Raw genomic sequence first — 23,655 nt, forward strand, 5'->3', positions numbered from 1 at the left:
CCCGTGACTGAACGCCAAATGCTGCGGGGGTGGGGTAAAGTTCATTTTCTTCCCACAGCATTCGGTGAGTGCAGGTGCCGAGCATGTTAGCAATGCTATAAACCTGCAAATTAACCCCATTTCCGCAGGTTAATAGCATTTTTTCTGGTGACAGGTTCCCTTTAAGACTGTTTATTCTAAGTCTGCATTGTCTTAAAATTAGACTGTATTGATAAATAGGTTTCATTATATATTAATCCATTATACTGTGTGTATTGTATTCTGCTGCTTTTTATTAATAAATCATGTATGTGTCAGATGCTCAGCAAAATATACAATGGACAGATGAATGCAATAAAGGCTCTTGAAAATAGCTGAAAATAGCTGAATGTACAGTATATAAATGAAAACCAAAATATATAACTTTGTAATTAATAATGAGCAAGCACTAAAATACTCAGGTGCTCGACCCGAGCAACGAGCCCTATGTAAGTCTATGGGAAACTTGAGTATTTTTCAGGCAGCTCCCCTCGGCTGTCTGCAGAGGGCCTAAAAATTGCCCAAATCGATGGGAACAGTGCTCAAATGACATGGGACAGCATGGGGAAGACCCCTGGGAGCATTTCTAACTCCCAGGTCACTGCTGTCAACAACGTTGTCAGAGTATTACGCCACTTTTACGGACTCACAATAAAACATACAAAAACAAAATGGATTTTCCTTGGAAATATGTCAAGGAACATCCTTTCCAGGGTAATGACTTGTATATAAGGCAAAATAAATAACCAAAACCAAAAATACTCCTCCACACCTTGGGCTATGTTCACACTTGGTGTTATTGATGCATTTTTGCACTTTTGCATTGTTTTCAACCAAGACAAATGCATTCACTGGGAAATGTAATTTTCCCATTTTTCAATCTTATCTGACCATGTGGTGTGTGACACATCATCAGACACATGCATACAGTGCTGAAAAGACATGGTAACAGCATGGGGAAGACCTCTGGAAGCAGTTATGACTCCCAGGTCACTGCCTAATAGTGTGCCCATCATAAGTGATCCTTGGCACATGCGAAGATGCCTCCCGGCATGAACCTGTCATTGCAGACTTGCAACAATCACCGTCCATGTCCTTGTCCCAGTGCAGCGTTCAGTTGTCCCTACCCCATTCCTTGGAATGCAAGCCAACCACCCACAGGCTGCTATACTATACTTCCAAATTTTTGACAGCTGCTTGCACTTGAAATGTGGCCTTTTAGGCTCGTGGAGGCGGAAGCTTTTCATAACCTCATGCCGGCGGCGGCCCGGTCCCCAGCAGCCACTATTTATCCTGGTATCGTCTCCACCTACCACAAGCACGGGTCTCACAACATTACCCGTGCCCTCCCCACTTACTGGGAAGGACCGCCTAGCCACAAACACGTGGACAGGTGAATGTGGCCAGGGACAGTACGGAGCCAGTCCACAGCTGAGAGTTGTATTTAGCTCGGTGAAAGGACTGGCATAGAAGGAAACTGTATTTACTCTGGGTGTCATTTCTCTCAGGGAGTCCTCTAATGCAGATTGTTGCAGAAGCAATGGCAGCCCGTCCAACATCAACTCACACTTGTCGGTGGTGCTTTGACACACAAGCATCTTTCTTTGCGCATTTAATTTCATGACTACAGAGTTGGGCAATGGCCTGATCTGCAATGCGGTTTGAGAAATAACATGCATAAGCACGTCTGATCCACATTAAAAAAGCAGCCATAGAATGTCCAGGAACCTACCCCCACACTTTTCTTAGCCAGGGCTGATTCTCGGCAGGGATGGACGGACATACCAGGAAACCGAAGACTCCTCCGGTGTGCCCTGGCTTCTCCTTCAGGAGAGTTCTTAGTGCCAAGGTGAGGCCATGATGATGATAGAGACCACCATCTGCTTAGTTTTCTGTTACATGGAATGCAAGCGCAAGTATGCAGCCAGCCAGCCACCCACCCACCGGCCAAATTTCTGGGAAGCTGCTTGCACTTAAAATGTGGCCTTTTAGGCTCGTGGAGGCGGAAGCTTTTCACAACCTCATGCCTCGTGTCCATACTCGGTCAACAGCCGTCACTATTTCTCCCGATGTTGTCACCGCCTTCTACAAGCATGGGTCCCTGAACATGACTGCTTGGTACTTTTCTGTGGGAATTTGCTTGCCTCCTACCAGCCTGGAATATTTCCAGTAAACTATGGTACGACGCCATGGTATTAGCACTGCCCCGAGTACCAGTAGCGAAGCCATCCCCAATTTCCTTCTCAGGAATTTTATTTGGTAGACTGAGCGGCTGCCCAAATACATTCGTTTTTCACAAAGGAGCTGAAGATAGAGTGGCAGTAGGTGCAAGTTTCTCCAGCCTGTTAGATATTAGAGGGTGAACGGCAGCACATTGGATCAGTGGTTAGCACTGAAGCCTTGCAGCGCTGGGATCCTGGGTTCAAATCCCAGCAAGGACAACATCTGCAAGGACTTTGTATGTTCTGCCCGTGTTTACGTGTGTTTCCTACTGAGGAAAAAAAGCAGCCATAGAGTGTTCGGCTTCCCCCACGCATTTCTTAGTCAGGACTGCGTCTCGGCAGGGTTGGATGGTCCCACCAGAGAATCCTCTGGTGTGCCCTCGCTTCTACCTCAGGAGAATTCATGATAGCGCTAACTTTGCAGCTGCTATGGGGCTCTTGAGCAGGGGAGAAAGGTGAGCCCTCAGAATCAAATCCTCTGGTGGGCACAATGTTTTTCAATCTGAAACAGCTTCTCAGTGGGAGTTGTATTTCACCCCAGCCATATTCTTTAGCTCGGTGAAAGGACTGGCATAGAGGAAAACCGTATCTACTCCGGCTGTCATTTCTCCGTCACCAGGTTCCGCCCATTGTCACACACGACCATGCCTGGCTATATGTTCAGCGGTGACAGCAAGAGATCAGGCTGCAGTGTTACAGCTTTCAACAACTCTGCAGAGCTGGGTGGTTTGTCACCTAAGCATTAAGCATGTTATCTTCAGCACAGCCTGTTGCCTCTTGGCCGAGGCAGTGCTGCAGTGCTGTCAGCTTGTGACTGATGTGGTAATTTCAGAGAAGGAGGAGGAGGTGCAGGAGCTGAACAATGTAATTACATTGAGGTTAAATTGGCGACTCTGTTTTTTATACTAAAGAAAGATCCTATTATTTTGTTATCTTTTAAGACAAATGCATTTACCAGGAAATGTCATTTTAACATTTTACAAGCTTATCTGGCAATGTGGTGTGTGACACATCATCAGACACATCCTGTTTCATTTATGATGGAGGGACTCTGAATGTCATAAAGCCTATTTTTATAGGGCCATCAGATGGCCCTTATTATTCTTAAAAGGCCAACAGTCGGCCCTCGCTATTGTTAGAGAGCCATCAGCCGGCTATGCTTTGTTGTTCCCATTATTAACAAGTGGGTCTCCTATACTGTTATTGCGTATCCAGTGACTGCAAGGGCTGCCAAAAATTTGTACGCAACCCAATACCGCTTTGAAGAGACATAGAGGAGGGTCTCAGTAAAAAAAATGTTCCCGTTATAAAGGAGCGGGTCTCCTATAGTGGTAATGCCCATGCTGTGACTGCAAGAGCTGCCAAAATTTGGGAAAAACCCCACTAAGAATTTAAGAACACATAGAGTAGGGCCACAGTAACGACATATTCCCATTAGAAAGGAGAGAGTCTGCTATATAGTTATAGGGTATGCAGTGAGTCCAACGGCTGACCAAATTTAGGAAAAACCCCACTAAGAATTTAAAGACACCTAGAGCAGGGCCACAGTAGCGACAAATTCCCATTAGAAAGGAGAAAGTCTGCTATACAGTTATAGGGTATGCAGTGAGTTCAACGGCTGACCAAATTTAGGAAAAACCCCACTAAGAATTTAAAGACACCTAGAGCAGGGCCACAGTAGCGACAAATTCCCATTAGAAAGGAGAAAGTCTGCTATACAGTTATAGGGTATGCAGTGAGTTCAACGGCTGACCAAATTTAGGAAAACCCCCACTAACTATTTAAAGACACATAGAGCAGGGCCACAGTAATGACAAAGTCCCATTAGAAAGGAGAGAGTCTGCTATACAGTTATAGGGTATGCAGTGAGTCCAACGGCTGATCAATTTTAGGAAAAACCCCACTAAGAATTTAAAGACACATAGAGCAGGGCCACAGTAACGACAAATTCCCATTAGAAAGGAGAGAATCTTCTATACAGTTATAGGGTATGCAGTGAGTCCAACGGCTGACCAAATTTAGGAAAAACCCCACTAAGAATTTAAAGACACATAGAGCAGGGCCACAGTAACGACAAATTCCCATTAGAAAGGAGAGGGTCTCCCATAGTGCTGGCCTATGCATTGAATGCAAGGGCTGCCAAAAATTGGGAGACACCCCAATGTCCCTTGGAAGAGACTTAGAGGGCCTCATAAAAAAATGTTCCCATTAGAAAGGAGCAGGTCTCCTATATTTGTAATGCCCATGCACTAAGTGTATGGGCTGACAAACATTTACCCTTGGGGGGTAAAACATGAACATACTGTTTAATTATTTTTCTTACGGGCATCATAAATACCCTTTAAAAAAATTATGTGGGTGTTGCATCAGGAATCACGGTCACCCTGGTGTTATGGTGGTGGAGGACGAGGAAAAGGAGGAGACAAAGAGCAAATAGCCAAAATCAGGAAGCGTATACCCATGTGTGGGTGTGAGGAAGTGCATGGGAATACATCTCCCAAAAAAAGAAGTCTGGCCCAATCCAGCCCTTGTTCATTTGTATAAGAGTCAGTCTGTCAGCATTTTCAGTTGACTGGCGGATGCGCTTATCAGTTATAATTCCACCAGTGGCACTAAAAACCTGCTCTGATAAAACGCTAGTGGCAGGGCAAGCCAGGACCTCCAAGGCCAAGGGAGCCAGTTCATTCCACGTATCCAGCTTGGATACCCAATAATTAAAAGGCACAAAGGAATCACGGAGGATGTTGGTACAGTCGGCAAGGTACTCTCTCAGCATCTTCCCAACTTTGCACTCCTTGTGAGAGTACCCCGCACTTCAGGGCCTGTGCGATGTGTGGGTCTGAGAAAACTGTCCCAGAACTTTGACAGTGTTCCCCTGCCTCTGCTGGATTGCATTTGTGTCTCTCTCGCCTGTACTCCTTGGTTGTCAAATGAACTGTGACCTCTGACGCCAGTGTTTTCTGATGGGAATTTTTTTAATAGTTCCGCAACAAGGGCCTCTGGTACTCTGCCCCATTTTTGCAGACCTGTCCGCCTCAGGAATAAGAGATATAAAGTTCTCCTTGTAGCGTGGGTCTATAAGTGTCACCAACCAGTAATGGAAAAATGCAAGAGCACAATAGGGTCTTATCCAATTAATAAATGTTACATAAAAGTATTAAAAACTGCTCACTTAGTAGGGTTGTGTGGGACACAACACCTATAAAGCCTGCACTCCAAATGCTGCAGCTTCCTATGGATATGTTAGAGATAAATGCTGGGAAAGTAAGTTGTTTCTGTTCTTTTTCCCCCTTGTATTTATACCATGTATGTTGATTACCCCGTTGCTATGTATGGTTGTCCTGAGGAAGGAGTCGGTGGACTTTGAAACGCGTAGGCAATAAACCTACATTTTTATTCATACTAATGGTTTGTCATTACTCCAGAGAGCGCAGAAACAACTTCCTTTCCCAGCATCTATCTCTACCAACCAGTAATGACTGTCACTCAAAATTTTGAGAACACGAGGGTCATGGGAAAGTGAGCGTAACATAAACTCAGCCATGCGTGCCAGACTGCTAACAGGCAAGACTTCCATGTCCTCACCAAGAGGATGACTGACCATGCTCTCCTCCTCCCCTCTGTCCTCTGGCCTTCCATGCTGAACAGACGGTATGACAGTTGTGCAGGTAGTACCGTCTATAGCGCATGAAACTAGCTCCTGTTCTTCCTCCTCCTCCTCTTCCTCATTGTCACCCAATCCATGTTAGGATGAGATGAGGCTGGTCTGTGTGTAATCACCCTGCATGGTTCCTTGCTCCATCTCATCGTGCTCTGCCTACAATGCATCCTCTTTGATTGTGAGCAGAGAGAGTTTCAGAAGACAGAGAAGCGGGATGGTGACGCTAATTATGGCATCATCGCCGCTCACCACCTTGGTGGAGTCCTCAAAGTTTTGGAGGATGGTACATAAGTCTGAAACCCATGTCCACTCATGAGTTCTTATGTGTGGAGTCTGAACTGAATACCGACGGCCTTGTTGATGCTAGTACTTAACAACTGCCCTCTTCTGCTCACAAATACTTCCCAACATCTGCAGTGTAGAGTTACAACACGTGGAAACATCACATACCAGTCTGTGAGCCAGAAGCTGCAAATGCTGCTGAAACATGGCAAGGGCGACGGAAGGTTTAGGTGACATTATAAAATGGGCCATGCCTGGCTGTAGGTTCAGCGGGGTGAGCCACAGATCTGCCTGCTGTTTCAGAGCTGTCCACAACTCTTCAGCATTGTGCAGTTTGTCACCTAAGCATATTAGCTTCAGCACAGCCTGTTGCTGCTTGGCCGAGGCAGTGCTGCAGTGCTTCCAGCTTGTGACTGATGTGGTCATTTTGGAGATGGAGGCTTAAGAGGAGGAGGAACTTGAAGAGGATGAGGTGCAGGAGCTATAGACTGTGGGTGCAACCCTTATTGACCTAGGGCCTGCAATCCTTGGTGTCGGGAGGACGTGTTCCGTCCCAAGGTCCGACTGTGTCCCGGCTTCCACTATGTTAACCCAATGTGCCGTCAGCGAGATGTACCATCCCTGCCCACAAGCACTTTTCCACGTGTCCGTGGTTCGGTGGACTTTCCCGGTAACTGCATTGTTGAGGGCACGGCTAATGTTTTGGGACAAGTGCTTGTGTAATGTGGGGACGGCACACCGGGAGAAATAGTGGTGGCCGGGGACCAAGTACCGAGGGACGGCCGCCATCAAGTTGCAGAATGCTTCCATCTCCTCGAGCCTAAAAGGCAACATTTCTAGCGCAAGCAGTCGTGAAATGTGGGAATTTAGTACTGTGGCTTGTGGGGCATTGGCTGCGTATTTTCGCTTGTATTCCAAAGACTGGGGTATGGACAACTGAACGCTGTGCTGGGACAAGGACGTGGACGTGCTTCCTGATGAGGCTAATTGAGAGTGTGCAACAACAGGTACAGGGCAGGAGGCATCTTCGCATGCACCATGGACAGGGGATTGACTTGCATGCACAACAGCGGAAGAAGCAATGGTGCCATCCGCAGACACTGTTCTGGGACCCTGGGGTTCGGCCCACAAAGTCGGGTGCTTTGCTGCCATGTGCCTGATCATGCTGGTGGTGGTCAGGCTGGTTGTTTTGCCACCCTTGCTGATGCTGGCCTGGCAGGTGGTGCAAATGGCCTTTTTGGGGTTATCGGCAAAGTCTTTAAAAAACAACCAGACTCGGGAAGACCTAACAGTTGTACTGGCAACTTCCTTCGTGTTGATGTTACGGGGAACGGTTGCCTGCCTTCTTTCTGTGGCCACCACACTGCTTCTTCCTGCCTGTTGGGGTGCTCTGCCTCCCTCCCCCTGTCTGCTGCTGTCCTTGCTCTGCATGTCCTCCTGCCAGGTTGGGTCAGTTACTATATCATCCACCACCTCGTCTTCCACTTCCGCACTCTGGTCCTCCTCCTGACTTTCTGGTAATTGTGTCTCATCATCATCCACCTTTTGTGACACTTTCCCACCGTCGCCTTCGTGTGACCGTGGCTGCTCAAATATTTGGGCATTGCTACATGCGATCTCCTCTTGCCCCGCTTCAAGTGGACCGGGCGAGAGGCCCGAATCTATAAATGGGAAAGTGAACAGCTCTTGGGAGTGTCCAAGTATGGGATCAGTTGTCTCTGTGCACTCGGCATGGTGGGAGGAAGGAGGTTCAGGGTGAGGAATATGCGGTCCAGCCTCACAGCTACTGAGACTTGACCGTGTGGAAGACAAGGTGGTGGTGGTGGCTTAGTGACTGGAAGCATTATCTGCTATCCAACCAATAACCTTTTCACACTGCTCTGTGTTCAATACTGGTGTTCTGCGGTCCCCTATTAATTTGGACAGGAAGGTCAAGCGAGAAGATGTGGGTGTTTGTTGTGGCACAATTTCATTTTGCCCACGGCCTCGGCCTCTCATGCACCATTATCACCATCACATCCAGTTCCCTGTCCCTTGCCACGTGCCTTGCCCATTTTAAATGGAGGACTATATCTTCCACGCTCACAACAAATGACTGAATTTGGAGCGAACTTATATGTGATCCATGTGACGGACAAACCACAGTTTTAAATACCTTGCCTGTAGGCAACTATTTTGAACAGCAAACTGGTGTCAAGTGCTTCACTGACACCCTGAAACAAATTTTTAATGGAGGCCAGAAATGGCAGCATTTTCTGAAAATGTATATGTGATCCATGTGACGGAGAAAACACAGTTTTAAATACCTGGCCTGTAGGTCACTATTTTGAACAGCAATCTGGTGTCAATTGCTTCACTGACACACTGCAACAAATTTTTAATGGAGGTCAGAAATGGCAATATTTTCTATTTTGAAAAGCAAACTGGTGTCAATTGCTTCACTGATACACTGAAATTTTTTTTTATGGAGGCCAGAAATGTCAGTATTTTCTGAAAACGTACATGTGATCCGTGTGATGGAGAAAACGCAGTTTTGAATAGCTGGATTTTTAGCGCTGTAATATGGAAAGGACCTGGCTGTATTCTGCAGTGCCAACAAGCAAATGGCGCAGAAAAACTGTGTTCTCTGGATTGCTTTTTAAGCAAATAATGAGGATTAAGATCCAAAAAAATTATTCCTGGCCCCTGAGACCTTGGCCTATTTGTAGAAATATCTAACAGCAGCAGCAGACAGAACTGGAATGGAGCCTCTTGTGCTATATGCACTGCAGTCTGCTATATACCCTGCCTGCCTATATACACTGCCTGCCTGATATCTCTGCAGATGGATTAGTCCTCCGAAGGACTGTGTGTTGAGATGGATATGTGTCTCTAATATAGTTTGGTACACCTACACTAACTAGAAACAAGCAAATCTCTCCCTAGCTCAGCAGCAGCACCTCTCCCTACACTGTCTGAGTCCGGAGTGACTGTGACGAGCATGGCGGCGCCAGGTCTGATATAGACCTGATGACGCTGTGCGGCCAGCAAATAACTGTAATGCCACAACCAACATGGCTATGGCATTACAGTGAGTGGCAGGCAATCCCTATATGTTCATTGGCGCTCTAAAGAGCGGCAAACATGCAGGGAGGAGACCCAAGCTCCCGCCGAGCAAGCCCAGAAATACTCAGTGAGTGCCGAGCATCTCAAGCAGTGAGATGCTCGGGTGAGCACCTAGCAGTAGCGAACATCCTAGCTCATAACTATTTGTAATGTAATACATTTTAATTTATGTTTTGCAGCAACAACTTCATTATCAAACCTTTACTGTGAACGATTATGGTATGTATACTTAAATATAAATATTAATTAAATATAATATAAACATAACAATTCTATTGATTTGTTGCCATATCCTATTTTATTTGCTTTACAGTTTTACCAAAATTTGAAGTCATTCTGTCGACGCCAGCGCATCATTCAACGAAAACGGGTTTGTTAGAAGGTTCAGTCACTGCAAGGTAGGCTTAACTTTTTGGAACACTGTCAAGCCTGTCATGTGTACTCATATCACTTAGCTATATCAATGAAAAAGACCTCAGTGTGTGGCGGTTAATAATTCTACCCCATTTTTCCAATTTTTACCTAAGACAAAGAAATACTCCTTTCCCATACACCAACAATTTTAGTTTCTATATCAGCATATAAGACTTAACTTTTATTATTAAATTGAGCCTAAAACCGGTTTCAATGGAAACTTGTAACCTCGAGAAACTCTACTTACTTGCATATATATTGGTAATATGGAAATTAAAAGTGTTTAAACTCTGTGTAGCTGGCTTACTGGAGCAGCAGCTACAAGGAGAAAGTGAAGTTACATTCTCCCTGCACCACCCTTATGCCTGGAAGCGAGCGGCTGCATGGCTTCATTGGTTTCCAGTCGATCACAGTTTGTACTGCAGAATTCTTTCCATTCCAAGAGTCACTAGATATGTGTCTCTTCTGTAAAGTGTACATTATTATAGTCAGTGGGGTCCTCTCTCTTTGTTCTATAGTGTGTAAACTCTTATGATCCGCGGGGTCCTTTTTCTCTCTCTACTATTGGGTGTAAGCTCTTATGGCCAGCCGTGTCATTTTTCTCTCTCTCTTATATAGTGTGTAAGCTCTTATGGTCAGCAGGGTCCTCTCTGTTTCTCATCTCACCTATGTGTATTTTCCGTGCAATTACAAGCTTTCCAGTATTGAGATTTATTTGCAGCAAATTGTATTGTTTTGAAAATGTTGGCAAATTCAGCAAATTAAAATTTCAAAAGATCTGCTATTTTCTGTGGAAGACTCTTGTGGGATCTCATTACCAAAGCCTTTTCAAGAAAATATAAGCAACTTTTCCCTAAAGTCAATAGTACCAAGGCCGCAGTAACAGCAAGATCTAGATCATTGGTCTCAAACACACGGCCCATGGGCCGTATTGGGCTCTTCAGGCTGCTTCATGCGGCCCGCAGGCACCATAGACCCCGATCACGGCCCTGTCCAGGAGCTGCCGGGAGCTGCGCTTCAGTTCAGTGTATTGCCGCGCAGAGACCGGCTCCCTGCACAGAAATACCAGTGTCAGCCGCCGGCATATCAGAGGCCAGCAGCTGACATCTGCATCCAAGCGCAGCAGCGTATGACGTCACTGACACGCGCACAAGTCAGCTGCTGGCCTCTGATAGGCCGGCGGCTGGCACTGGTATTGCTGTGAAGAGATACGGTCTCTGCACGGCAATACACTGAACTGAAGCACAGCTGCCGGCAGCTCCTGGACCGGGCCGCGATTGGGGTCTATGGTGCCTGCGGGCCACAGGTGCAGAAAGGACGCCGAGGGAATGGAGGACAGGTGAGAAGAATCTTTTCTTTTCTCTTGTATGTGTAGTACGGCACAAGGGACAGTCCTCCAAGATGGGGACAAGGCTGGGGTCAGTCCTAAAAGATGGGGACCAGGCTGGGGACAGTCCTCCAAGATGGGGACCAGGCTGGGGACAGTCCTAAAACATGGGGACCAGGCTGGGTACAGTCCTAAAACATGGGGACCAGGCTGGGGACAGTCCTAAAACATGGGAACCAGGCTGGGGACAGTCCAAAAACATGGGGACCAGGATGGGGACATTCCTAGAAGATGGGGACATTACAACAAGATGGGGATCAGGATGGGGCATTAATACAAGATGAGGACATATCTACAATATGGGGACTGGTATGTGACATTACGACAATATGGGGCCCAGGATGGGAGACATTACAACAAGATGGGGACCAGTATGGAATATTATGACAAGATGGGGACAAAGATGGGGGACATTACAAGATGCAGACCAGGGTGGGGCGCATTACTACAAGATTTTGGTAGAAAAACTTCAAAATAAAGCATGAAAAAATATTTTGCCACTAAAAATGCTGCTTTATATCTAAACTAAAGTAAACAAAAAAAGTGCATGTTTTATTATCGCCACATCCATAACGACCCAAGCTATAAAAAATAAAACAGCAAAAATGTTCAAAAGGTGTATAGAAAGAAAAATAGTATCACTAAAAATGTCACTTTGTCCTGCAAAGAATGCGGCCCCCCAAATTAATTTTTTTCGTGTGCGGCCCATATACTCAGCCGAGCTTGAGACCCCTGATCTAGATAGAGTTCCAATCTCTTCCCTACTTTTACAATTTCTTTTCAAATTTGACTTAATTTGATTTTCTTCTGTAATGTTATAGTATTTAAAAAATACATATTTTTACGTTTTAAGTTTTTAACAATTAGGCTAGGCTCACACAATCGATTTTTCTCTCATCCTAGAAAATTGGTCCAATTGTCCATTCATGCTAATCACACCATGATCACACTCAGAACAGAGTTTAATCACAGTGTGATCCGATTTTCGGATGTAAGAAAGATGGAAATTGTTTTTTCTATCTTCCCTATTCTGTCAGTCTGTGAAAATCGGACTGCACTCAGATGTCATCCGAGTGCATTCTGATTTTTTGATGTACCTACTAACTTGCATGGCATCCGAGTGCAATCTGATTAACGGATGCAATTTGTGCATGCTGTGATTTTTTTCTAGATCCAAGGAAAAAATCAGACATGTGCACAGCCCCATAAAATAACATTGGTCCCAGTACGATTCGATGTTTTGTCGTCTGCACAAGCCCTTAGTCATATCATTTCTGAAAAAAAGATCACCATCATATTTCCTAAATCTGCCTTTCATCTTCTAGTCAATGTCTCAACTTTTAAAATCAAGAATCTCTTATTTCTAAAATGACTGTTTTTTTATTTATTCTTTGAGAAAAAGCACTACAAATGGTAAAATAGAAGGAATACCTTAATGCTCAGTTTACACTGATTGACACAGAGCTCCATTTTGGGTAAAAAAATAAAGAGACATTTGTCATTGGGAAACCAACCAAAAATAATTTTATGATGGTGTCTTATCCCATCCAAAATTTCTAAAATAAATGCATTTGTATCTGCCTCCTGAATATGGCGGTGAGCAGAAAGACATTTATTTTCAAACATGGTGTTCATGTCCTACCGCTCATTCATTTTGGCAATACACTTTAGGCCCAGTTCATTATTGGATTTGCACCTGGATTTTGTCTAGTTTTTGGTGTTTTTTTTGTTTGCACTAAATTAATCTTTCCAGTTGCGCCTTTTTTTAAGTCAATTTTATTTGTGTTTGCCTGTTTTTTGTTTTTTTTTAGTTCACCCCTGTTGGTAGAGTTTAGGGCTTCCAGATGTTCTCGCCTATTTCAACATTTGCGACTTTTAAAAAGTTGCAAAATTTATCACAGATTTACTCCAGTAATCTACACCAGGAATTTCTGCGCTATTTTGTGTGACATTTTGAAAAGCATGCAACTTTTTTTTTCGCCTCAAGATAAAACAAGAAAAGTGACTTCAGAAAGCCCCAAATTGTATTTATTTTTTTTCCTTCTTTAACTGGTTTTGTGACTTTTTAGAGGGAATAGTTGCACTTTTTGCAATATCAGCAAAAAATGCGCCAAAATAACTGACGTTCATAAAATCACTTCAGGGTGAACTTGGAGTGGAGTTCAGACAAAAAGTCACAATTTATGAATCTGTCTAAAACATCTGGAAATGCCACATTCACATAAAAAAATAAGAAAACTAAACCTCAAAAGACAACTTGAAAATAGTCACAAATTGGTGAATTTGCTGCAAATCAAAAAGTCACTAATTGAGAGGAATTCATGCCAAAAAACTGATGAAAATGCAATGATGGATCAGGCCCAATGTGTTTATGAACTCAATCTTTCACACATTAAACTACACAGATTCTGCTTTGGCTCTTACTCTCTCAATATTTCATCAATCACTAAATATTACAGAATTTTCATTCATCATATCATTTTAGTTACCAGGATAGTAAGGATAAGAATTTGGAAATTTCCAATCTTTCCTTAACTAATGGAAATAATCAGATGGTATTGCACGCCTTCACACAAATGTATGCATTTCACTTCCTTGGACTGTGCAATGTTCTTGTCCTAAAATAGTTTTTTCTGTTCAAATTGTCATGATTTATTTTTCAACTTAAACTGCTTGCAGATGTAAAAATAGGAGATTCTTAAAAATGTCCTTACAAATGTTTCCCTGATTGGATCTCTCCTCTTTACAGAATCCATAAGAAACTGAAACAACATACATGTTCTAATACACGTTATTATAATTTATCATGTCATTCATATTTAGTCTCTATTCTCTGTCATCCCCATAAATCGAATTAAATTCACACAAAACTTCAACTTGTTTTTTTGTACGTTTAGAGTTGTATGATACAATGTAACTTTGTATTGCTTTCTTTATTGTGATATATATATCATGCATCTTAGGTATACCTATGGAATGCCAGTAAAAGGAAAGCTGACTGTTACCTTACATTATCATTCATTTGATCGAAAGAAAAACAATATTACCAAACATTTTGAGGTAAGTATACTTCTGGACTATAGGCTATAGTCAATATAATATTAGTTCTCATTCCTTCATTGGGTTGTCGTCTCAATAACGAGTTTAGAGTAATTTGTTGCAGGACATTTCTGTCTAGTCTTTGGTACAGTAAATAAATGCACTTATTAACAAGATAAAATTTAGGGGTATTATTTTTTGTTACAAAGTTTAGTGGTTTCCAAGATTTAATATCTCAAGTGTCCAGCGGTTAGGTACCACTGTTCCTGATGTCCATCAATTTAGAGCAATGGGTTGAAGACATCTTAATTTTTTTCAGATAGTACAGCAACAGGATCCCATCTAGTTCCTAAATTATAGTGCCATTTCAAGCTTGGCACTACCATAACCAATATAGAAGCTCTTTTGCATACTACGTTGAGGAAATATGCCTCGGTGCAGTTTTTTCTACCTTGACCTTACTCAGCCTGTTATTGACTTTTTAAACATGTTGTGTCTAGTTTATTTTTATTTTTGGGTAGAATTCAATTAAATTCAATTTTTTTTAACTATTTATGTCCTGATTTTTATTTCATTCTTACAGATAAATGGTTTTTCAAAGTTCAGCTTTACTGATTTAGATCTGAAAAAACTTATGAGATATGAAGACACACGTTCTGACACTTTGATATTTGGTGGTCCGGTCGACGTTGTCGCAGTTGTTAATGAGGATCTTACAGGTAAATTAATGTTAAAATCTGGGGGTCATGTATAAAATTTGTAAAAGTTGGATATGTCAATGCTTATCTAAAGGCATAATCTGTCTCCACTCACTTCCATATCAAGAGTTGAGTCTGGGCCATTGATGTCTCATATATATTTGCCAGCTTGCATGAACAAGCGGCAGTAATAGAGCACCTATCCTAACATTAGAAAGGTTCATGATACCTGCCGCTTCCTCACATAAGCTGGCAGATATAACTGCATAGCATCTAGGTTTAAGAGCTCTATTTCTTCATCCACAATGATCTGCAAATTGTAATTTCTTTTGTAATTCTTAGGCTGTTGGATATCATTTTATATCTTGGTGACCTTGGGACAGAAGGTACTACCATATTAAAATTGTCTTGTTCCATACTGGAGAGAAGGGATCATATAACGGACACAAATTGTACTTGTACAAGGTGCAAGATTTTTTAAGTACATTTTTGGAATGGCTGTACAGAACATCACTTTCAGGGGGAAAAGTCACTATTGCGATAGACCTTGGGTGACAATAATAATAAAACACTGGAAGTATAGACAGTACATTTTGAACATTGGAAATCTCACAAGGTGTTATAATGCAGGAGCGTTTTAGAGGTTTTTTTCAGATTGTTTTACAGTTTTTCTTTAATTGATAAAACTGATACTGGCAAGATAAAAGTCATAACCTATAGGTGCCATATATTTAAGTTATTGTTACAATTAATCGATATTATTGAAAGTGAGAATTTTGATTCCTGTCATAGAGAAAAATTAAAATCCATAAAGACATCTTTTGGAGAGGGGACATATCATCCTCACATTGAACATATGCAATTAATTAGGAAAATTATAAAGAGCTGACACTTTAAACTCATTTGAAGTAGGGACCTCCTGCAGCGACCAAGTAATTATAACAGACGATCTGCTCTGAGAACCACCCACCAAGAAACTGATTCGTTTACTCAGAGATAGAGAAGTACACTTGCAAGGCAAGAGCTTCCTCTGTTCAAAACACTAATTGCAGACTTTTTGGAGCCAGTCAGTGGTAAATGATGAATATTGGGGATTGCATCTATCTGATATTTATGGGAGATATGTATTCGGCGTCGTAGCGAAGGGACAAACATAACATATTCACTCACATCACCCTAAGGCCATTCTAACCCCTCCAACATCTGATGGATGAAGCTATCCATGCCATGTTTCATCTCTATAGAAAGGTAAAATTGTGATAGGAAACATGACAACAATATTTTCTGCCTGGGACCTCCAGGGGAAAATGTTATGTTCTGCAACTTAGAACTAAGGAATAGGCGGGAAAAGCTGTCCCTGCACTGAGACTCAGCTTTGCCCTACGCTGGGGTGGGTGCCCTATTCCTTATGAATAGCCCCACCGAAACTCCTGCACTGAACTCAAACGAAGACCTGTAGGAAGGGGAAAGGGGTCCCTAAAAGATCTAAGGACTGGGAGCAAAAGCAGGAGACCTCCTAACAGAAAAGTTAGTTGCAGAATCGAAAATTGAAGGAAACAAAACTGGTGGAACAAGAAGTCCCAGGATAACAATAGTCCAAAGCAAGAAGAACTAAACAAGGCTACTTAGCCAGAGCACGAGCGTTACAACACTGATGTCCAGCGGGGAATGAGAGCAAGGTGCTGAGTAATAAAGGGTGCAGAGATCACTTGACCAAGAAACCCAGCCCCAGAGGAAAAGACTAGAAGCCAGGAAACCACAACAAGATGACCAATAGTAAAACAACATAGATTCTAGCAGTACCTCCCGTTTTACGAGGATCCTCTAGGCTGAGCCTTACCAGGAAATCTCCTGTGAAAAGCCTTAATTATCCTTGAGGCCGAGACATCCTTGGCCTTCACCCAGGAATTATCCTCGGGGCTGAAACCTCTCCAGGACACAAGATACTGTAATCTTCCTCTATGCCACCTGGAATCCAAAATGCGAAAAATCTCAAATTCGCCGTCCTCATCAACAGGAGGAACAGTAGGACCTCCTAACAGAAAAGTTAGTTGCAGAAACGAAAATTAAAGGAAACAAAACTGCTGGAACAAGAAGTCCAAGGATAACAGCGTTACAACACTGATGTCCAGCGGGGAAAGAGACCAAGGTGCTGAGTAATAAAGGGTTGAGAGATCACGTGACCAAGAAACCCAGCACCAGTGGAAAAGACAAGAAGCCAGCAAACCACAACAAGATGGCCGATAGTAAAACAACATAGATTCTAACAGCAAAGATATCCTGAAAGTTGGGGATCTCATAAACTTCTAAAAGACTTAGCACATCCCACAACCTGCCCCCATATAAGGTCACCAAGGGGAGGTATGTGGGTATAACCGCCACCTAATAAAAACCAGAACTTGGGTTTTTGTCATTGTTCATTTCTGGAAGACATAGTTCACTGTGAGAGTGTTCCATTTTCCTAATCGAAGTGCTTTCCTCCATAAAGATAAGCAGCATCAGATTAGTACATTTCTTTTGTTATACCTTTTTATTCTATGTATTTGTATAAACCATATTGTTTTGTTCCCATTTTATAACATTTTGCATATTTTTTTATAAATACTGCATACCTTTCTGGATTAAATATATAAAATGTAATAGCTCTGTTCCTCTTCCTCTGTAAACTGCACCCCTGAAGCCATACGCTACCTGTAGCGGGTGTTCAATTGGCCTGTATAAACGATTGGTGGTGGCAACTAGCAGTTCCTTTTGTTATTGTGAAGTTGGCGGTCATCTTATTGGGATATATATATTTTCCATGCGTTGTAATCTGAGGTGTATATACCATATGCTCACTGTGGGTTTCCGAATAACCGGCCTAGAAGCGGAAGCAGCTGTGGCCTTGTCAATCAATCTTCAGTCAGTTGCATAATTGCCCTGACGATTGTAGGCAGCGGAGCTGCGTCCCTTCACAAACTGGTGGCAGCAGTGGGATCTACGTGACTCCCTCCGGTGTCATTCTGTGTCACCATATATTCAAGTTATTGTTACTATTAGTGTTGAGCGAGCACTAAAATGCTCGGATGCTCGAAGCTCGGGCCGAGCTCGCCGTGATACTCGGGTGCTCGACCCGAGCAATGTGCCCAATGTTAGTCTATGGGAGACCCGAGCATTTTTACGGCGGCCCCCCCCCGCAGTCTGTAGAAAGCCTAAAAAGTGCCCAAAACGATAGTGACAGTGCTCAAAAGACATGGAGACAGCATGGGCATCGCCCCAGGAAGCATTTCTGCCCCCCAGGTCACTGCTGTCAACAACGTGGTCAGAGGTATTAAGCCACATTAACGGGCTCACAATAAAACGTTCAAAAACGAAACTGAAACGGTTTTCCTGTGAAATATGTTAAGGAATTTCCTTTCCAGGGTAAAGACTTGTGTATAAGGTAAAATAAATAACCAAAAACAAAAATACTCCTCCACACCTTGGGCTATGTTCACAAGTAGCATTTTTTATGCGTTTTTGCACTTTTGTATTGCTTTCAACCGTGACAAATGCATTCACCGGGAAATGTAATTTTAACATTTTATAATCTTATCTGGCCATGTGCTGTGTGACACATGCATACAGTGCTGAAAAGACATGGGAACAGCATGGGGAAGACTCCTGGAAGCATCTCTGACACCCAGGTCACTGCTTAAAAGTGTGCCCATCAGAAGTGATCCTTTCCGCATCAGAAGATGCAGACTTGCAGCTATTCCCGTGCAAGTCCTTGTCCCAGAGCAGTGTTCAATTGTACCTCCCCCATTCCTTGCAATGCAAGCGCAAGTATGCAGCCTGCCACCCACCCACCCCCAGGCTGCAATAACATACTGTTAGCTTGCTTCCACTTGAAATTGGGCCTTTTAGTTTGGAGGAGGCCGAAGCCCCTATTTCTCCTTGAAACTTCCCCCACACTTTTCTTAGCCTGGCCTGCTTTAGGGCAGCATTGGACGAGCCCACCAGAGAACCAGTCTCCTCCGGTGGGCCCTGGCTTCTCCATCAGGGGAGTTGAGAGTGCCAAGCTGAGGAGCATGATGATGATGATAGAAGTTAGCATCTGCTTTGTTTTCTTGGAATGCAAGCGTAATTGTGCAACCTGCCACCCACCCACCCCAAGGCTGCAATACCATACTGCTAGCTTGCACTTGAAATGGGGCCTTTTAGTTTGGAGGAGGCCGAAGCTGGCCACTACCTCATAGTTGCTTTGGCAGCGAGGTATCCATACTCGGTCCCCAGCCGCCCCGCGGCCGGGTGTCCACACATGGTCCCCAGCCACCTGGGGGCGGCCGGGTGTCCATAAACGGTCCCCAGCTGCCCCTATTTCTCCTTGAAACTTCCCCCACACTTTTCTTAGCCTGGCCTGCTTTAGGGCAGCATTGAACGAGTCCACCAGAGAACCAGACTCCTCTGGTGGGCCCTGGCTTCTCCATCAGGGGAGTTGAGAGTGCCAAGGTGAGGAGCATGATGATGATGATAGAAGTTAGCGTCTACTTTGTTTTCTTGGAATGCAAGCTCATGTATGTAGTAGCGGCTAGGCCTGAGGTGGTCAGCGTTTTGGCGCATATCCTACCTCCTCTGAGGATTGCTGGATGTTTTCCTGCTACAATCCCAGTTCTATGACTCCCGTTAAAACAAAGCTTCAGGTGATGAATGATGGATGAGGTGGTGGCAAATGAGAAATAGCAGGAGGAACAAGGACCATTCACATCAATATCAGGCCAGTCAACCACACATGTCTTGTAGGATATGTTTCTGTACCAAAAGGAGCGGTTCGGCTACACAGTTATAGGGCATGCAGTGAGTGCAATGCCTAACAAAAATTTCGAGGCACTCCAATACCCCTTGGAAGTGACATGGAGGTCAGAGGGCCTTAACTAAACCGTTTTTTACATTTATAGCAGCTGGGTCTCCTGTGCACTGTTGGCCTAAGCAGTGAATGGAAGGCCTTCCAAAAATTATGAGGAACTGCAATGCCCCTTGAAACTGACGTGGATTACAACATACTAAAAACCTTTTACCCATTATTGGGGAGTGGGTCTCCCTTAGTGTTCGCCTATGAATTAAAAAGCAAAAGCTGACTAAAATTAGGAGGAAATGCAATGCCCGTTGGAAGAATGGTGGAGGTCGCAGTGGAATAAAAAGACAATATCAATGCCCCTTGGAAAATTGGTGGAGGTCGCAGTAGCTTAGCAAGATGGTTTTAATGCCCCTTGGAAGAGACATGGAGGTCGCAGTAGCTTAACAAGACGGTTTTAATCCCCCTTGGAAGAGACGTTGAGGTTGCAATAGCTTAACAAGATGGTTTTAATGCCCCTTGAAAGAATGGTGGAGGTCGCAGTAGCTTAACAAGACGGTTTTAATGCCCCTTGGAAGACACGTGGAGGTCGCAGTAGCTTAACAAGACGGTTTTAATGCCCCTTGGAAGAGACATTGAGGTTGCAGTAGCTTAACAAGACAGTTTTAATTCCCCTTGTAAGAGATGTGGAGGTTGCAGTAGCTTAACAAGATAGTTTTAATGCCCCTTGGAAGAATGGTGGAGGTAGCAGTGGAATAAAAAGACAATATCAATGCCCCTGGGAAAAGTGGTGGAGGTCGCAGTAGCTTAACAAGACAGTTTTAATGCCCCTTGGAAGTGACGTGGAGGTTGCAGTAGCTTAACAAGATGGTTTTAATGCCCCTTGGAAGAATGGTGGATCTAGCAGTAGCTTAACAAGACGGTTTTAATGCCCCTGAGGAAAGTGGTGGAGGTCGCAGTAGCTTAACAAGACGGTTTTAATGCCCCTTGGAAGAGACGTGGAGGTCGCAGTAGCTTAACAAGACGGTTTTAATGCCCCTTGCCTTGGAAGAGACGTGGAGGTTGCAGTAGATTAACAAGACGGTTTTAATTCCCCTTTGAAGAGACGTGGAGGTTGCAGTAGCTTAACAAGACGGTTTTAATGCCCCTTGGAAGAGACGTGGAGGTAGCAGTAGATTAACAAGACGGTTTAAATGCCTTGGAAGAGCCATGAAGTACAGCATCTTAAAAACATTATTCCCATTATTGGAGAGTGGGTCTCCCATAGTCTTTGCCTATGCCTTCCAAGCAAAAGCTGCCAAAAATTAGGACGGAGGAACTTGCAATGCTGGCAATATGGACCAAGGTCACCCTGGAGGTATAGTGGTGGTGGAGGCTGAGGATAAGGAGAAGAGCAAAATACAGCCGAAATGAGTAAGCGTATACCCATGTGTGGGTGTGAAGCGGTGCATGGGAATACACCTCCCGAAATAACACAGTGGATTTGACTTTATGTTACTCTGCTGTCATTTGCTGGTGATGAGAAGTCGGGCCCAATCCAGCCCTTGTTCATTTTGATAAGGGTCAGCTTGTCAGCATTGTCAGTTGACAGGCGAGTGCGCTTATCTGTTATAATTCCCCCAGCGGCACTAAAAACACGCTCCGATAACACGCCAGCGGCAGGGCAGGCCAGGACCTCCAAGGCGTACAGAGCGAGTTCATTCCAAGTGTCCAGCTTGGATACCCAAAAATTAAAAGGCACAGAGGAATCACGGAGGACGCTCTTATGGTCGGCAAGGTACTCCCTCACCATCTTTTGAAACTTTCCACTCCTTGTGAGAGTACCCCGCGCCTCAGGGCCTGTAAGCTGGGGGGGTCTCAGAAAACTGTCTCAGAACGTTGACAGTGTTCCCCTGCCTCGGCTGGATTGGAATTGCGTCTCTCTTGCCTGTGCGCCTTGGTTGGGCAACGAACTGTGACCTCTGCCGCTAGCGTGAACAGATGGGAATTTTTTTAACAGTTCTGCAGCAAGGGCCTTCTGGTACTGCCCCATTTTTGTAGACCTCTCCACCTCAGGAATAAGAGAGTAAAAGTTCTCCTTGTTGCGGGGTTCTAAAAGTGTCACCAACCAGTAATGACTGTCACCCAACATTTTCACAATGCGAGGGTCACGGTTAAGGCAGTGTAACATAAAGTCAGCCATGCATGCCAGACTGGTAACGGGCAAGACTTCTGTGTCCTCACCAAGTTGACGACTAACCATGCTCTCCTCCTCCTCCTCCCCCGTGTCCTCAGGCCACCCACGCTGAACCGACGGTATGACAGTTGTACAGGTACTACTATCTACAGCGCATGATACCAGCTCCTGTTCTTCCTCCTCCTCCTCCTCTCCCTCATTGTCCCCCAATGCACGTTAGGATGAGATGAGGCTGGGCTGTGTGTAATCGCCCGCTACAGCTTCTTGATCCATCTCATCATACTCTGGCTGCAATACCTCCTCTTTAATTCTCTGCAGAGAGCGTTGCAAAAGACAGACAAGTGGGATGCTGACGCTAATGATAGCGTCATCGCCACTCACCATCTTGGTGGAATCCTCAAAGTTTGTCAGGATGGTGCATATGTCAGACATCCAGGTCCACTCCTGAGGTCTTATGTGTGGAGTCTGACCTGACTATCGACGGCCTTGTTGTAGCTGGTACTCCACAACTGCTCTCTTCTGCTCACAAATCCTTTGCAACATGTGGAGGGTAGAGTTCCAACGTGTGGGGCATCACACACCTGTCGGTGTGCCAGAAGCTGAAAACACTGCTGCAACACAGCAAGGGCGGCGGAAGCTGTAGCCGACTTCCAAAAATGAGCTGACAGGCAGCGTACTTTGACGAGCAGATCAGGCAACTAGGGGGAGCGATTTAAGAAACCGCTGAACCACGAGGTTAAGCACATGAGCCAGGCATGGTACGTGTGTGATCTCGCCTCGCCTCAGAGCCGCCACCAGGTTACGGCCATTATCACACACGACCATGCCTGGATGTAGGTTCAGCAGTCTCAGCCACAGATCTGCCTGCTCTTTCACAGCTGTCCACAACTCACAAGCAGTGTGAGGTTTATCACCTAAGCTTATGAGTTTCAGCACAGCCTGTTGCCGCTTGGCTGAGGCAGTACTGCAGTGCTTCCAGCTTGTAACTGATGTGGTGATATCTGAGATGAAGGCTGAACATGAGGAGGAGGAGGAGGATGATGCGCAGGAGCTGTACACTGTGGGGGCAACTCTGACTGACATAGGGCCCACAATCCTCGGTGTGGGGAGGATGTGTTCCGTCCCAAGGTCCGACTCGGTCCCGGCTTCCACTATGTTTACCTAGTGTGCCGTCAGGTAGATGTACCGTCCCTGGCCACAAGCACTTGTCCACGTGTCCGTTGTCAGGTGGACTCCCCCAGTAACTGCGTTGTTGAGGGCACGGCAGATTTTTTGAGACACGTGCTTATGTAGTGCGGGGATGGCACACCGGGCAAAATAGTGTCGGCTGGGGACCGAGTACCGAGGGACGGCCACTGCCATAAGGTTGCGGAAGGATTCCGTCTGCACCAGCCTAAAAGGCAGCATTTCCAACGCAAGCAGTCGTGAAATGTGCGAATTTAGGACTGTGGCCTGTGGGGCGTTGGCTGAGAATTTGCACTTTCATTCAAAGCTCTGGGATATGGACAATTGAACCCTGCGGTGGGACGTGGACGTTGATGCTGTTTCTTGAGAAACTGCCATAACAAGTGAAGAATGAGAGGAGGGCGCATCTTTGCATGCAGTATGGACAGGGGATTGCCTTGCATGCACAACAGGGGGTTCTATCACACGCACAACAGCGGAAGAAGCAGTGGTGACACCCGCTGACACTGGTCATGGACCCTGGGCTCCGCCCCACAAAGTCAGGTGCTTTGCTGACATGTGCCTGATCATGCTGGTGGTGGTCAGGCTGGTAGTTTTGTCACCCCTGCTGATGCTGGCCTGGCAGGTGGTACAAATGGTCTATTTGGGGTTATCA

The 23,655-nt window shown here is 44.7% G+C and overlaps 1 protein-coding gene across 1 annotated transcript in view; it reads left to right on the plus strand.

Annotated features, from left to right (window-relative positions):
* Positions 1 to 23,655, plus strand: part of LOC141259484 (CD109 antigen-like) — a 329,051-nt gene that overhangs the window by 96,105 nt on the left and 209,291 nt on the right. The window contains exons 6-9 of the mRNA XM_073675569.1: positions 9,468 to 9,507; positions 9,602 to 9,686; positions 14,053 to 14,149; positions 14,712 to 14,847. Coding sequence (XP_073531670.1) covers positions 9,468 to 9,507; positions 9,602 to 9,686; positions 14,053 to 14,149; positions 14,712 to 14,847 — 358 coding nt within the window. The remainder of the gene's footprint in view (positions 1 to 9,467; positions 9,508 to 9,601; positions 9,687 to 14,052; positions 14,150 to 14,711; positions 14,848 to 23,655) is intronic.

The sequence above is a fragment of the Phyllobates terribilis genome, unplaced genomic scaffold (genome assembly GCF_046119375.1).
Source record: "Phyllobates terribilis strain yellow unplaced genomic scaffold, ASM4611937v1 Scaffold_3__8_contigs__length_932513732, whole genome shotgun sequence".
Taxonomy (NCBI): domain Eukaryota; kingdom Metazoa; phylum Chordata; class Amphibia; order Anura; family Dendrobatidae; genus Phyllobates; species Phyllobates terribilis.